This window comes from Varroa destructor, unplaced genomic scaffold, assembly GCF_002443255.2.
Source record: "Varroa destructor unplaced genomic scaffold, Vdes_3.0 BEIS01000004.1, whole genome shotgun sequence".
Classification (NCBI taxonomy): domain Eukaryota; kingdom Metazoa; phylum Arthropoda; class Arachnida; order Mesostigmata; family Varroidae; genus Varroa; species Varroa destructor.
In genome coordinates, this window is record NW_019211457.1 from 17647633 (window position 1) to 17662400 (window position 14768).

The following is a 14768-nucleotide window of genomic DNA, read 5'->3' on the forward strand; positions in this document are numbered from 1 at the left end:
AGGGGGTGTAACTGCTTCTGAGCGTAATGTTTGCCTCGCAAAACAGTTGCGTGCCTTCTTGAGCCATTATAAATGTTACGGTTGCGTAAGTTCGCCCTTAGATATAAGAGAGGCCATAGCATTAAAATTATTATTACTTCAAAAAATCAACGTTAATGAATATAATTAGAAAACCTGTCTTATATAGGCTCTCGGCGTTTTTGGTATCAGTCGAGTACGAGGCAGAGATTAGTTCGTTTAGTTTTTTTTTGCTACACCCCGGCGACATATTTTGCCAATTTCGTGCTTTTTTGCAGAAAACGTTAGGATAGTTTTTTGAATTTTAGGTCATTTACAAAACGTATTTGTCTTAGATTTCCTAAGTTTTCGCCACCAGATATCTTCCATGAATTAAGAAGGATATCGTTAGCATTGAAACCGCCCTGCCTCACGGTTTTAACATGGTCGCTTTCTTAATACTTTTTCTAGTCTTATTTCCGCCCTTTTATATGGAGGTTTGTCCCACTATGGTCAAGATATTGTCTCAGATTAAGAGCAAGTCTTCGATTGGTAAGAAAGCATACTTCTCTAAGCATACCTATTCTGTACGATGTATGTGACCAGCAAGACTTACAAATATTGTGCATCATGGACGAGAACGGCAAGATAGTGCCTTTTTCTGCCAATGTTCGTCTTTCTACCTATGATAGGTGGACGAGTAGCCATCTTGCCACTTAACACTAAATAGATGAAATGTCAAGGCAAGTGTGATAAAGAATTTTCCGATAGGAATGGCAGCACAAAAAGAGGAGGCTGTCTAGCTCCAAAAAGATTGCCTAGGAGAGCGACAGGCAGAGACCAAAAAAAACACTGAAAACAGCAAAAAAAAACTTTTGCCTCCATTACACCTTTTCTCTTTTCTTCTCCTACTTTTGCAGACTGTCATCTCGTACTTAGTTGTGTCCTTGGTTTCGCGTGGGTTGTCGAAGACCGACTGTCTCCTCAAGATGAAGCGGGCCCTTCAGCTAAGATATACTATGGGGCTACTTTTCCGTAGGGAGATACTATACAACTTCGGACAGCCCAGGAGTGAACCCAGTGACAGCCAAAGCCATTCAGTCAGTGGCCTAACGGAGATAGACGAGCAGGCTGACGACTAGCACAACGAGTACGGCCGCAGTGGCGAGCACTGCAAGACGCTGCAGTGAACACCATTCCCGCCGAAAGCCCATGATTTGGCCAGCTGTCGCTGCTGCACGATACGAGCTCATTCGCCCCCGTCGGACAATGTTGCGTTGATTTCCGTTGACTGAAGCAGTCAGTACCCCAAAAAGGCGAATCACGGCATTTGACACAATGGAACAGAGTTGGAACGTAGCCACTGCAATTTAACCAAGAACGGCTGACATTAAAATAGCTGGAAGCCACGAGATTTTGCCCAGGATGAGGAGCAGGAAATAGGCAACGAAAGAGTGAAATGGATGAACCCTTATATAATAGCTGTAGAGGAAATATGGGTGACGCTCACTTAAATGCGTGTTACTCTTATGGCAGCCAACGACTAATACATCCACAGGGGCATTGTTCGACAAAAAGCAGATAGACCCTTCTTTGATAAATCGCTTGTGCTAACCGTCCCATAGGTGTAATGCAGGTTCATCATGAACCTTTGGTTACCTTTTTTCCTCAGTTTACCCCTTCGCAATAGCGCATTAGTGAAATGGCATATTCGAGCTAAGTACAAGTTTTGAGGTACGACATTGGTCGTATTTACGTATTCCGCCTTTCACGTATTCCGACGCGGCACTCAATTCGGCAGTGAGTGCTTTCCCGATCTCTGGTGCAGCACCCTGACTGGTAATAGTTTTATTTACTGAAAGATATTAACGAAGTATAATATTAACCTCGTTTTTAGCATACATATTAATGTATATTTCGTCGTCACCGAGTTTCAGCCTAGAGTACCTCGCAGCTTTGAAGCCTCGTTGGACTTCACTACTATAGAAGGCATTGCAGCTTCAGAACCTAAATATTTCCCCCTTCAACATTACCATATACAATGAACTATGTGCTTGAAGCAATGCTAACTTGGATAACCTAAACGGGCTCGTAAGGACATACACAGTAGTTATGAAATTACCCTTAAAAAAATTAGTAGAGATGTATGTATATTGTTTCGCCGGAAAGAATATAACAACGAAACTGTGGACTTCTATCAAAAAAGTGTTGAGAATATGATTAGCAAAAAAAATTCTCATTATTTTCATGTATGCGACGAAAAGAGGCAATAGCACCGGCAGTATGTGCAAGGAACCCAACTACATAGCACGGCCCCTTGGGATTACTTTACCATGATGCGTCTGGTATAAATTGGTTTAAAAATGAACAAGGCCACCAATGGATATGTGAATTCAAGGCTATCCAGCAAAAGGTAATGAGTGTCACCAACTCGCGATAGTGGATACGACCTAAACCTTTTTATTCGATTGGTGAGGCTGATGGTAGTATCAAAGTGCTTACTACGTAAAGCCGACTTGAAGAAGCTTTCACTTGGGAGTTAGAATGAGTGGAAAGTCGCGTAAAAGCCTTCCTTCCACTCATTCTAAACTTCAACTATTATAAGGGCCTTCGTATTTGTCTTTAGCTAATTCCGTTTAAGTATCAAAGGCTCAATCGACTATTGTGTATCCCATTTACTATAGCTATTGTCGCCAGATCCATGAGTACAATATTGTTTTTTTTTGTGGTAGAGTTTTTGCTTTTGTTGTTTTTTTTTCAAATTAGCCCGCGCATTTAGCGTCGCCAGTATTTTTATTGATAAAATACCCACTAGTACTTCGCATTTGATTGATGTATTGAGTCAGATGGCATCATTTGAAATAGCACGTCCATTTTGACTATCTCGTTCGTAGATCGTAAAGTGTATATATTCATATATCGAAAAATACGAGTCTTCTTGTCAATTTTACATGTCATTAAACAGGGGGACGGACACGAAGGGGTAGCGTATTGACTTTAATCTCTGGTCATGTACTCGTAATATCTTACCACGCAAGATCTTATCACACAAAGTGTCACTTCAACCAAGGGAACTTTATTAAATTTGTTTTACAGGCAACCCAAGTGTCGAGCTCGGTAGCTTCCCTTTCGATGGCACGTATTATATTTGTCTGCGATGCAGGTTCACATGTAACACTTATTTAAAATGCAGTTATTATATCGTCATCAACTACACACGCCATTTTTGGCCTCTTCTTTTAGTAACACCGTTTATATAGTTACTCTATATATTACTACAGTACGATAGTCACCGATTAATCTGATCATAGTAATAGATAGTGCCACACTCCTGGTTCATCTGTAACATAGAAATCATATGTAGTTATGCGCAATGTTTTGAGGCTTGTGGGAGTGGATGTTCGGCGTAAATGACAGCACAGAAAACGATGTATCTGTGAGTACACACAGCGGCTCCTAGAATAGATAGATAAATTCCGTCTATTCATTATCATATATATGCTGTCCGATACGTCGGGTAATATATAAAAGTACCGTGTGATACCTAAAGCGTGATGCAACCGGAAACGATCGTAGAGCATAGAAAGCTAACAGGATCTCGGCATACCTACGCGATGGAAGAAATATTCTAGAAAATTTATAAGCAAAGAGAGACGCGACGGGCGAAATGCATTATGTTATTTATTTATTTTGCTTTTATATATATTAATATAGAGAAATTCTCAAAGGAGCACTTCACTGTTTAATAAATTCTACTAAATTATTAGCGGAAACAAATTGTCGGAAAAACGCTACGAATCCGCAATAAAACGAAGGTTAAAAGCTAGCATTGATCTATTTTAAAGACTATCTAGCTAGATTCAAACGATGCGAACTTCATCGTTCAAACGGAAAACAAATATATATCTAATAAATAGCATTATTTCAAAGAAAAAAAAACATTATTCAGGGCAGGCAAAGCAATTTTTGTATGACTGGTTGAATAAAATGTACGACACTAATGGGGTAGTCAATTAAGGCGATGGGCGCATATACACTTAAATGGAGACGTACGTACGTCTCAAAGTAATACTCCAATTCGTATTTGAACACACCATCTTCTATTATGATCTACAACACTTTAGGAGAAAAACTGAGTCATTAGCATGATATCGATAAGCCATTTGTTAGCGCATCGATGCAATCGAGAGCGAACGCTGCGCGAAGTAATGTCAGTTTGAAGGGCGAGCCCAAGACAGAAGACAGCCTTTCTGTTATTATCGTTCAGAACCGCTGCTGATAGCCGAAATGATGGTCACTGTTTGTTTTTGGCGAAAACCAACAAATCATGGGTCGTATCTATAGTACTGGGTCATCTGGGCGGTGTACGCATGTGGGTAGCTTGAAAAGGAGTGTACGTTAGATTTCTAGTTTCACTTTGATATTTTTCGAAATCAATTGAGTGCCGAGTTTTGCCGGGAGTTGTAAAGTTGGTGGCAAGACTTTCGGTATTAGTATACAAAAAGCGTTTCACACATTTCGGGCTTATTCAGGTGAGGCTCTCTTATCGTTCTTCGGCTGGTCTTGAATGTCTTTTTTTTTTATGCATTTTCTCATAGACGAAGACTTCGAAAAATACTGTAGACTTTAAGAGATTGGAGTTAGGCAACAACTACATAAATTATAGGGTAAATATAAATTACATAATCAAAGGCTGATGTAGAGTAATAATCGTATTATTTCTCGCGATGCACGCAACGATACGTCGCGGCGTGACGTACCGCTAAAACTGCTGCCATCTTTCAGTTCTCTAACCTTTCACTAGGGCGTTGGTAATACAATGCCAATGAAACCAAAGTCAGTTTCTAGCAATGCGTAACTTAGTAACACTCCTGTACTCAGTCAACTCGAGAGGAACTTTGGGAGTTCTTAAATTGGAAACACACGAAGTAGGACAGGTCGATAAGAGGTATTACCCCATTACAGACATTATTCTGCAGTAGCGTATATTGGGGCGTGTAGCGGAAGTTGGAGCTGACGACATCTCGAAGGCTAAGTAAAATCGAGTAGTAATTACATCAAACAAAAGAACAAAAAAAAATAGTTGAAATTTAATGCGGCGTCGACAAGAAGCTTGCGAACGTTGTTGAATACGCAGCTTAACATGTAATAGCTACTAAACCCAACAATACCAGCCATTTTTATCTAATCGGTACCCCATCTATCCATTAAGGAAGTCTGGGTTGAGCATATTCTCTTTATGTGAACTTTAGACGCATGGATTACCGGGTGATTTAAAAGTCACCGATAACATTTCTGTGTTTGAATTATACATAATCGTGAAAAACGCGGTGTAACTAATGGTGGCATGTAAAAAAAAACGTGTATGTCGCACTTTTTAGGATATCTCCGTATCTGCAAAACTGAGCTCAACGCTTAAATTCGGTCATGCTTCTCTACGAGGCTCGAAAAAGCGTTGTGATCTAATACTAACTAGATAAGCACGATACAACAACATATACGATTGTATCTACGAACCATATGGATCTGTTATAGAAAGCTTTGGAAAGGCATCTCGGATATCTCATTCGACAAATAATTTATGGCATTTTCAAATTAAAGTGAATGGCAGAAAATTGTACAAGCAGAAAAGTTAGTTACTTTGGAGAACTTTTGGAAAAAGCCTTTGGAAAAATGTTTCCTCTCTGCTGTCGAGCGATTTACGCGAGCTTTGGTAGCATGCGACCTCGCTACATTCAGCCGTACAGGCGATGCTTTGCTCCAGCGAACTGAGATGTCTCTATCTATCTATTCACGTCTTCCTGATCTCGCATTTTACGAAACAACGACATTAACTGTAATAGTCGTATTAACGTTAGGTACTATGTTACAACGATAGGTTATATGTTCTGTAACGAAAAGGAAAAACCATTTCCACCGGGGAACGGGAGGTACGGTTCCAGGGTTCGAGTCGAAAAGGCCAACAATGAACTTCTGTAGCTCGCTATGACCTTTTTGTAGTGCCGACAGAATATGAAAGTGGAAACAAAAGATTACAAACAAAGCTTTTCCATTGGCTAAGTTTGCTTGCGCAACATTATAGTGGCCACCCAATAAACTGCAGCCCATATGCCGGCTAGCCTAAACCAGCGCCGCAATGGTGCCGTTTGTCTACGTAATCAGCATTTAAACAGCGAGAATACGTGCATACAAGTATGGCGTCTGATTTGCCTACTTTACCAGCTATACAAGGATAGGTTGCGGCTGGGACGAGGAAACGCATTTTTTTGATAACTGGCTCGCAAAGTTTGTATGCTCCGAAGCAGTAAGCATTGCCGACACGGTATGTCGGATAAGAGACGGGGAGACCGATCGAGCTTAACCGCAAGCACGGTTTTGTTTTCTCCGCTACTTTGGGCAGGATGTTGGGTATAGTGCAAGCTATTCAGCTATGTTTTTGTCTTTCCCAAATCGTCAAACGTAGAAAAGCCACACAATTTTCTAAATCTTATCTATTCAATAGGTGCATTAGAATCGTGAAAATTAAGCGTGAGCCTTCCGTTCGTCCAAATTGCGCCAATCAGAAATTTGAATTATACTGAGCCTTGTGCGACAGCGACCAAGTCTCTGATTGAAAGTGTTCTGGAGGCGCCTTGTCAAATCTCGTCAACGACATGTACCACTGCGTAACCTATGTAAGTAATAAAAAAAAGTTATTTTTTAATCGTTTACCACATGACTATATACAAATGGTTGCATCAACTTGTCAAGTTTTAGGTCCCAATGGACCTTATGTGTGGCCAGCACCACCTAGCCGAAAGGTCTTCCGAGACCTTTTACAGAATGAGGAACAAGTTCGTGCATATATATATATATATATGCACGAACCCGTAGACGCCGAAACCCACCTATTCGTATCTTAGATCAACTTTCCCAAATGAACATGGCGGGCCTAGAATTTCATTCTCTGTAATAACTTGCCTCGAAGAACGATAGCCAAAAATTAGGGAGGTATTTCATGGTTCATTTTCACCGAATCGTTCGCGTTCGACTGTATTACAAGGTTTCCCTCGAATCATCTTAAGTTAAGCTCAAACTCACAAGAACGCCCATCTTATTTTCTTCTTCTATATCTACATACGTACTAGCATATACTCACAACGGTGCAGAAGTGGTTCGCTGACAGTTTGTTCGCGTCCTTGCATTTGTAAAATGACCTTTTCATGTGTCGTAAGATTCTGCCTAACATGTGTTCGGGTTCACAGCAGTTTTTCCCAGCGTGCTCGCACCTGTACCTCATTGGCCCGTTTGTGCCTATGTTATTTTGCGTCCTCTCCAGCATTCTGTCCTGCCGCCCTATTCGTCGGGGGCAAAACATAGAGCATCGCACGTCCGCGCCTAGCTGCACATGCCTATAAGAAGTAATTTTCTTCAGGTGAAGAGGAAATGGTTATATAGTACATAAACGAGGGAAAAATCGCTCGATGCTGCGAATGGAGAGCCTTGACGAAGCAGTGTTTTTCGGTGGCTGCTCGAATTAAGCCGCGGCCAGACTCGTGTATAGTACGCGAGTTAGCTTATACAAATTCGCGCGCACGCACAATCTGTGACTGCAGAGTGTCCATGCTAAATACGTCTGGATAGAAACTCACTAGATTTCAAGGGGCAATGACCACTTCGAGTTTATATACGATCGCACGTTACTATAACGTTCGCCCTAAAAATTTGCAAGGCTTGCTGAAACAAAGATCATGTTGAAGTGATCTTGCGAAATTGAGGCACATCGTTGTGCAAAAAAGCACAACGCTATTCATATTGATCCTAAAAATGGCGGCTGTGTCTTGAATATTATCTAAATGGAGCGTACCTACCGCGTCTAAATATAAACGCAATCGAAAAAGCTTAAGGCTGTTTCGGCTCCGAGCTGGACGCAATCAGCTGACATCACACATCTCAACAAACCGACTGTGCCGTCTTATATTTTTTATCACTATGATACAACCAATAGACTATATATTATTGATTTACCTTATCGTGTGTGTCACGAGGAAAACTCTATTGTCAGCCTAATAAACTATATTTAAACTAAGGTAACTTGCGCGCGCTTTTTCTATTTTCTATTTCGCCTATTATGAATGTTGATTGGCTTTTTACTCTATACTTTGTATAGGCCACACTATTTCGATTTATACACCTGACAAAACGAACCGCTACGACTTTACGCTCCTACCAATTAGAAGTAATGAAACAACCACAAACCAAACACACGCATCTCTAATGGTTGTCGGACATACAACTTCCATTAAAGAATTGAAAGGAACCTTATGCTGTATGTTTTTCGTCGCGCGTTATCTAGATGACGTAAAATTGAATTTCGTACCCCTAATCAAGCTTTTAGTAACGACCTAGCCAAATTTCTCCATCTGCTCCTTTAGAAAATTTGTGGACGTTAAGGGATTTCCGGTTCTAAAGATTTCGCTGTTAATTTAACATGTATTCATATTTTGTACAAAACAATAGAACAATCCCCGGGGATCTAAACAATGAAATATAAACGTCTTTCGCAATCCTCTTGGACGTTGCGTTTTTTTTTCTTTTCGAAAATTTTTCTTTTTTCTTCTTTGAAACATTAAATCTATTATGAAATTTTCATTTTTCATTCTTAGAAGGTTCGTCTATTACGAAAGGGCATCGCGCGAAAGCTTAATGAGTGCGTGCGTCTAATGGCCGAAAGGCGTAGGTGAATATAGCCTCTGTATGAATGACTTTACGCCCTCTCTAATAAATTCATATTACTATTATCGTTAGAGTTATAAATCATGAGCTGGTAACAAGATGGCATTGTACGATAGGGTGGCCACACGACATTATAATTGCAGAACTTACAGGTAAGTAAAGGTGTGTATATTTAATGTCGATCCAGTCTCAAATATGCTACCAAGGCTGTAACTTTAGCGAATTCCACGTCACTAATCCATTAATCGTCCAGACCAATACAGCTGAACGTGTGAGAAATGCTCGACTTCCAAGGTAGAAAACGCCGCAACAAGGATCCATTGCTTTCCAGCGGATGAATGATGTTAAAGAAGAAGAATGACGTATAGATAATGCTCGGGCCAAACGTGTAGATGGCAAGAAAAAAAAAGACACAAAACGTTTCCGGTTGAAAACGATCTTCAAAATCGAACAAAGCTATCCAGTAAAGGGTGCGTTGATTAAATCTAACCTGATGAAGTACTCTTTACTAAGGGCTTTCAGTGTGATAACAGTTGTTTTAATATGATTTGAAATAACGCGTTGCATGAACAGGAAGATACGATGGATGTACGCTCGGTTGGTGCCATAGTGAGTACTGCTGGCCGTTTGACTCCGACAGAGCTGAGAGATATTTGTGCTTTAACCGGGCGAAAGGCATAGTACTGTTAATATAATTTGAGTATTAAATCTATAAGGATGTCGAAAAGGTAAGTCTGTGTGACACCGAAGTGAAGATGTTTGAGGATTTCAAATCATCGTAATACGCTATATACGTTACGGAACGATCTATATGGTGCAATAGCTGTTATTTAGAGCATTGAACGAGCTTGTCAATACGTCGATCGTGCCTATTATGGCTCAGCTATATAATTCATTTACATGCCTTTCTAATCGAGGCACGAGGACAGTTCAAAGAACAACAACTAATTGGTCGTTCTGTTTTACCGTTCCTCGAAAGTGATTCGTGCTTGGCGAAGCACGTAAAGTTACGTCTGTTGAACTTCCCACCGTCAAATCGTCCGGTTCGAGCGACAAAAGCCGCTCCATGTGCTGAATCCACTATCAAATACTAAACAAAGATGGCACGCACTTTACAATAGAATATAAAATTAAACAATAAGATTATGCTGCGCTTATCTCAGCATTTAGGTGACAAGCGATCAGGTGATGGCGCAGATCTCTCTAAGGTTCTTATAGTTGCTGCCGTCATAATGGGGTACCATCCTTCAAGTAACGCTTATGCTTTGGGCAAATACTGATTCTAAAATAGAACGAGAACTAAATAATTTCAATACGGAACCGGGCAGTTGCTTTTTACCTGTTCTACTCAAATGATTTGTCATCCACAAAGATTTGTAGCTGACAACTGAACGGAGATATGGAAAAATATGACAATTAATTAAAAAAATTATATAAACCAATTGTTGATCATAATATAGTATGGACGTCTTGAAAAGCGGCGCTTTTCAGAGCGTTTAGCAATTCAACTTAGTAAACGGGTGAGATTATTAAAGACGTTTACGGCCTGCTTCCTCACTCAGGACCGTGAAGGTCATTCACCACTACGTGACGATAAAGTAAACTGCGATTTAGAGGGTGTCAACAGTAGTATTTGGTAAGAATTAGTCACCGAATGGCAGTCGTTGATTACTTCAAGGTTTTTTCTTAACACCGTTCATAATGTCCGTAGCAGCTGCCGCTTCTCTCAAGTGTCAAAATTTAAATTACCTGGTCAACTCTGTGGTGGCTCTTCACATAATATGAACTTAAATTTCTGTTACGCCGATAAGAAGTCGGCGATTCAATCGACGATAAAGAAACAGCTACAACGTCAAATGCCGCCAGGGCTTCGTAATGGTACGTACATATGGCTGCGTCAATAACTTAATATATCATCGGCTAGACCAAAAAAATCAAAATACGGCTTTGAAGGCGCAACTTGGAACACATGTGCATTTTTTAACTAGCTTTTGAGATAATGAAAAAGGTAAACGAGGTTTACGTTGCAATTTTTGCCGCCAAACCTACTGCGACAGAGCACCGAATTTTCGATCTGCTATTTCTTGTTTTCTGGTTGATAATGCATGCTGATGGTATTATATTGAGCATTTCTAGCAATAAGTAGTGACGTTTAACGATTTTTACTGTTCAAACCTGTTCTTGCCCGTTTACAGTCTCGCCTCTTCCGTGGGCCCCCACTAATGCAGGAATTAAGAGGTAACGTACACCAGTTACCAACATTGGCATCACAGGCTATCCAATAACACACACTCGTCCCAAGACTGCCTGAACTAACTACGCCATCTCTTCAAACGGCAGCGAAGTCTTGCATAATCTCTGTGCAACATTTATCTGGCATAACTGTGGAAAACCTGTTCTTATGGAGCTGTTCAGTGGAAAAACAATTATGAGGTATGCGGTCCATCTACGTATATCCTCTCTACCTTAAGGTGGCTAAACGTACCTATAGCTGACATGATTTCTAATATTTTTATTCAGAAACACATTCGGATCTCTTGGATACTGTAGCTGTGTTAAAATTCTGAAAGGCAGAAAACCGCGGGTCATGTAGGTGGTTGTCTTCAGGAAGTTTCGAAAAAACAGTAGTCCAACGAAGCAGAAATGAAGCACTGATGTCATACAAACAAACATTTTGTTCATAGTCATAATATGCTATTCCGCTATGGACGATAGCGAGCAAATGAGGTTATTGCCATCACCACCCTCACAATATCTAGATGACCTATGTCGAACTTACCGAATTTGGCGGAAAACGTTCCCAGCTTGATTGCGCTCGTGGCTTTTGAACATCTTCAGTAACGCGAAATTCTTGCTTGGTCATATTCACCAGTCAGGCATAGACTCTATACCCGGACGGACGCTTAAAGGCGTTATTCTCATGATTTAGCTCCATAGATGCGGGACTACGTCGATCGTCAACTAACAAGTTCATTGTATACAATCTAAGTAACTGCAAAAGCCACCAGGTCCACATGAGCGATGTCTGACGATGGCCCGAGTTGACGTTTTCCAGTGACTTCATTAAGTGTAGCCTCGTTTATTAGCACCACAAGGCAAATTCGAGGAGAAACCGTTACAATCAGCTGTACCCTGCACCCGAGCCTTCCTGCTACGTAGACCGTGAAATATGATTTTGTTACAGATGTAAAACTATCTGAACGTGAAGGTAGCTGGTCTATAGCTTTATTCAGGTAACTGTACGGATTCCAGTTATTAAGAATGCATCCCATATCTGTTATCTGAACATCACTATGTGCAAGCAAAAGTTTGCAAAGCTCAATTAAAGACTACTTTAAGGTAACTATGTCTTTCTCATTTGTGCAAGTATTTATTTGTATAGTAAATGCCGCACGACGTACTCAAAGCACAATACTTTACGGACCGTTTTATTACGTATACACGTGCATAGCTATGGCCAAAAGACAGATCTCTACTTCGACTCCCGAGCGGCACAAGCATTTCTGGATTACTTAAAAACCGAAACTCTTCGTATTAAGGATGCATCGATTTCGAGTACTACGTGAAACCTCTCCCGTCGAGGAAAATCACCCTCGAAAGTCTTGTAAATATCTGTACAAAGCATTCGTATACAGTAAAATTAGACGCGTAGTTTCTAATAAGAGGACGCGATCTATGTAGGGCAAGTGATAATATTGGGTGGGGCATCTAAACCCGAACCTTGTTGTTTTTAAGACCGTATCCGGACAGACACCAAAGTTTTTTTGCGTGTGCTAAAGGTACCCAGAACCTTGCTATTTCATTCTGGCTGTCATGTCTATCCAATATAACCATCATTTAGCGCGATTGCAACTTCAAGTCTTAAGCCATTTGTTTTTAAAATATTCCTTCCTCAATCCGCAAGTAACTTGACGGTATTTTCGATATTGATGGTTCTAAACTCGCTTACATATACTACGAGCAAAAAAAGTCTCGCGGAACCAAATTTGGGGTTGATAGTAAGCCAGAGCTTATAAAAATGCACGTGATGAAAACGTGTAATAATCATAAAAGGTGCAAAAATTGCGTCTGTAGTCTCAAAGCTGGCCGTTAGAGCTTATCGAAATGGCCTGATCGGTAGTAAATCTTCGGTTCTTCATACCGACAGTTAACCCCTACATGTGAGGTCTGGGTGTATCAAAATGGTTTAGGCTATTTTGATAAACTTTTGAGCTCTTTAAGACTTCATGGAGGATCTTCCGGAACTCCCCTCGGGCGGTTCAAAATACATATGAAAACTAACAATGATGCAGACCGGGTGAAAAAAACGGAGGTTATAAAATCTTAGTAGGGATTCGTCCCGTGTAACCGCGTTAGGTTGTTGCTAGTCTTCTCTCAAATTCTACTGACGATGCACGCTTTCTTTCCATTATGCATTTAGCATATGCACAATCTAAATTAAACTTTAGTTCTTATTTATATGTAATTAATATCTCAACATAAAATTTTAAGGCCTTTTCCTATCGCAAACGTTCAAAATTTCTACGGTTTTGGTCTATACACTGCTGATAACGGTGGCCTATATATATTTACAAGCTTAACCGAATATCTATTACTATTATTATTATTATTATTATTATGACGCAGTTTTGCTTAATAGTGGCTGTAAAATCTTCTGCTGTCCTTGCTTTGAAATCCACAGCAGAAAAGACCTGCTGGCGTCGTGTGTGAGGAACAGGCGGTTTGCTCTATAAGGCCTTTTTATCGGAATCATCTGTTTGGAAGGTCTCCCTTTGGAAATGCTCTTACATTACGGTGATGGCGTACAGGTACTCCGTCTTACTGAACACTTACTCTTCAGCAGTCTTCCGTAATGGGTACTAAAATAGATTTTCAGTAAGTTTAAGCAACTGGCACTAGTCACTTTACTAGTTAAAATTTTGCTTGAAATACACGCCGCTATAACTTAGACCTAAGCTAGATCCAGTTTCCAACCCTTTCGGAATCGTTTATAAACATTTCATCATTTCAAACTTCATATCTTATACGATTGATTAGGTCGCATAGGTAAATTTGCCTAAAACTCCTACTTCCATGCCTTTTAAAATACATTTTCGTTGTTTAACAGTCATTATTTTCGATTAATTAAATAAAACTCATAATTTTCGACACCCTGAACTTACTGAATTACTTATAAAACAGTTCACAGTTCTGAGACACTGTATAGATACAATACATACATACATACATATGCACCGTAATGGCTAAAACACTCAGCTTCATTGTTGGTCTCAATTGTATGAAACACTTTCTTGTTTATCTAATAGCAGCAAGCGCGCGTAATTTTAAAATCCACTTATTGAAATAAACGATTCCGACGAACATAAAATAGGACCTGAAAATACTGAATATACCTGGCTTATAGATAAGCCAGCAAATGTATAATTTCATAGAACATAGTCAGCCTGTTTTCTACCTATGATTATTCGTGGATCACATCTCGTTGTTTTACGTCTGGCTCGCACATGTAAAATGTACACAAAACAAGCTTTCCTCTTTGTCTCTTCGACATTGTGATACACCCGGTATTCTTTAGTATATGCTAAATGAAACAGTCAGTTCTCGGATGACTCCACATCCAGAGTCAGACGAGAACAGCTGAGACAATAACGGAAACAGAAGACCTTTTGATCCGGTTCATCAATAGGGAAAATATTCGGGCAATACTGAAATAGTGTTAGACGTTTGTCCGGGGTTTGTCCGTTTTCGTTTACCCTATAGTGAAAAGAGCTTAGGAGAAGATCTTGTTGATATATCGTTGCTCGAACGCCATTCGAGCGGTATAAACATTTTTCCAATTCTGCTAAACGACGGGAATGTTTGAGGATGTATTGTGAGAACATTTGGGCAAACAGTAGCGCGAGGAGTGAAGCTCACACGAGGAAAACAACTAGAGGTCTAACTAGCCGTGATGCAGAATCTGTCGGACCTAAGTGACAAGATAGGCAACACTGATATCACGAATTGCCGAGTTCAGATCTCTTTTCAAGCCCATTATCAGGGCACTTCTACAGAAG

The 14768-nt window shown here is 40.2% G+C and overlaps 1 protein-coding gene across 4 annotated transcripts in view; it reads left to right on the top strand.

Moving 5' to 3' along the window:
* Positions 1–8332, top strand: part of LOC111249799 (carbohydrate sulfotransferase 1-like) — a 101359-nt gene extending 93027 nt beyond the window's left edge. Inside the window, exons 9-10 of one of the 4 annotated variants that reach the window (XR_015326168.1) lie at positions 918–1836; positions 2262–4246. Coding sequence is in view for 1 of the 4 variants with exons in the window: in XM_086986793.1 (XP_086842919.1) it covers positions 918–1139 (222 nt within the window). In the remaining 3 variants the exon portion in view is untranslated. Of the gene's footprint in view, positions 1–917 lie in introns of all 4 variants that reach the window. The other 3 variants (XR_015326169.1, XM_086986793.1, XM_022804124.2) reach the window with 3 other exon arrangements.
* Positions 8333–14768: the final 6436 nt, after the last annotated feature.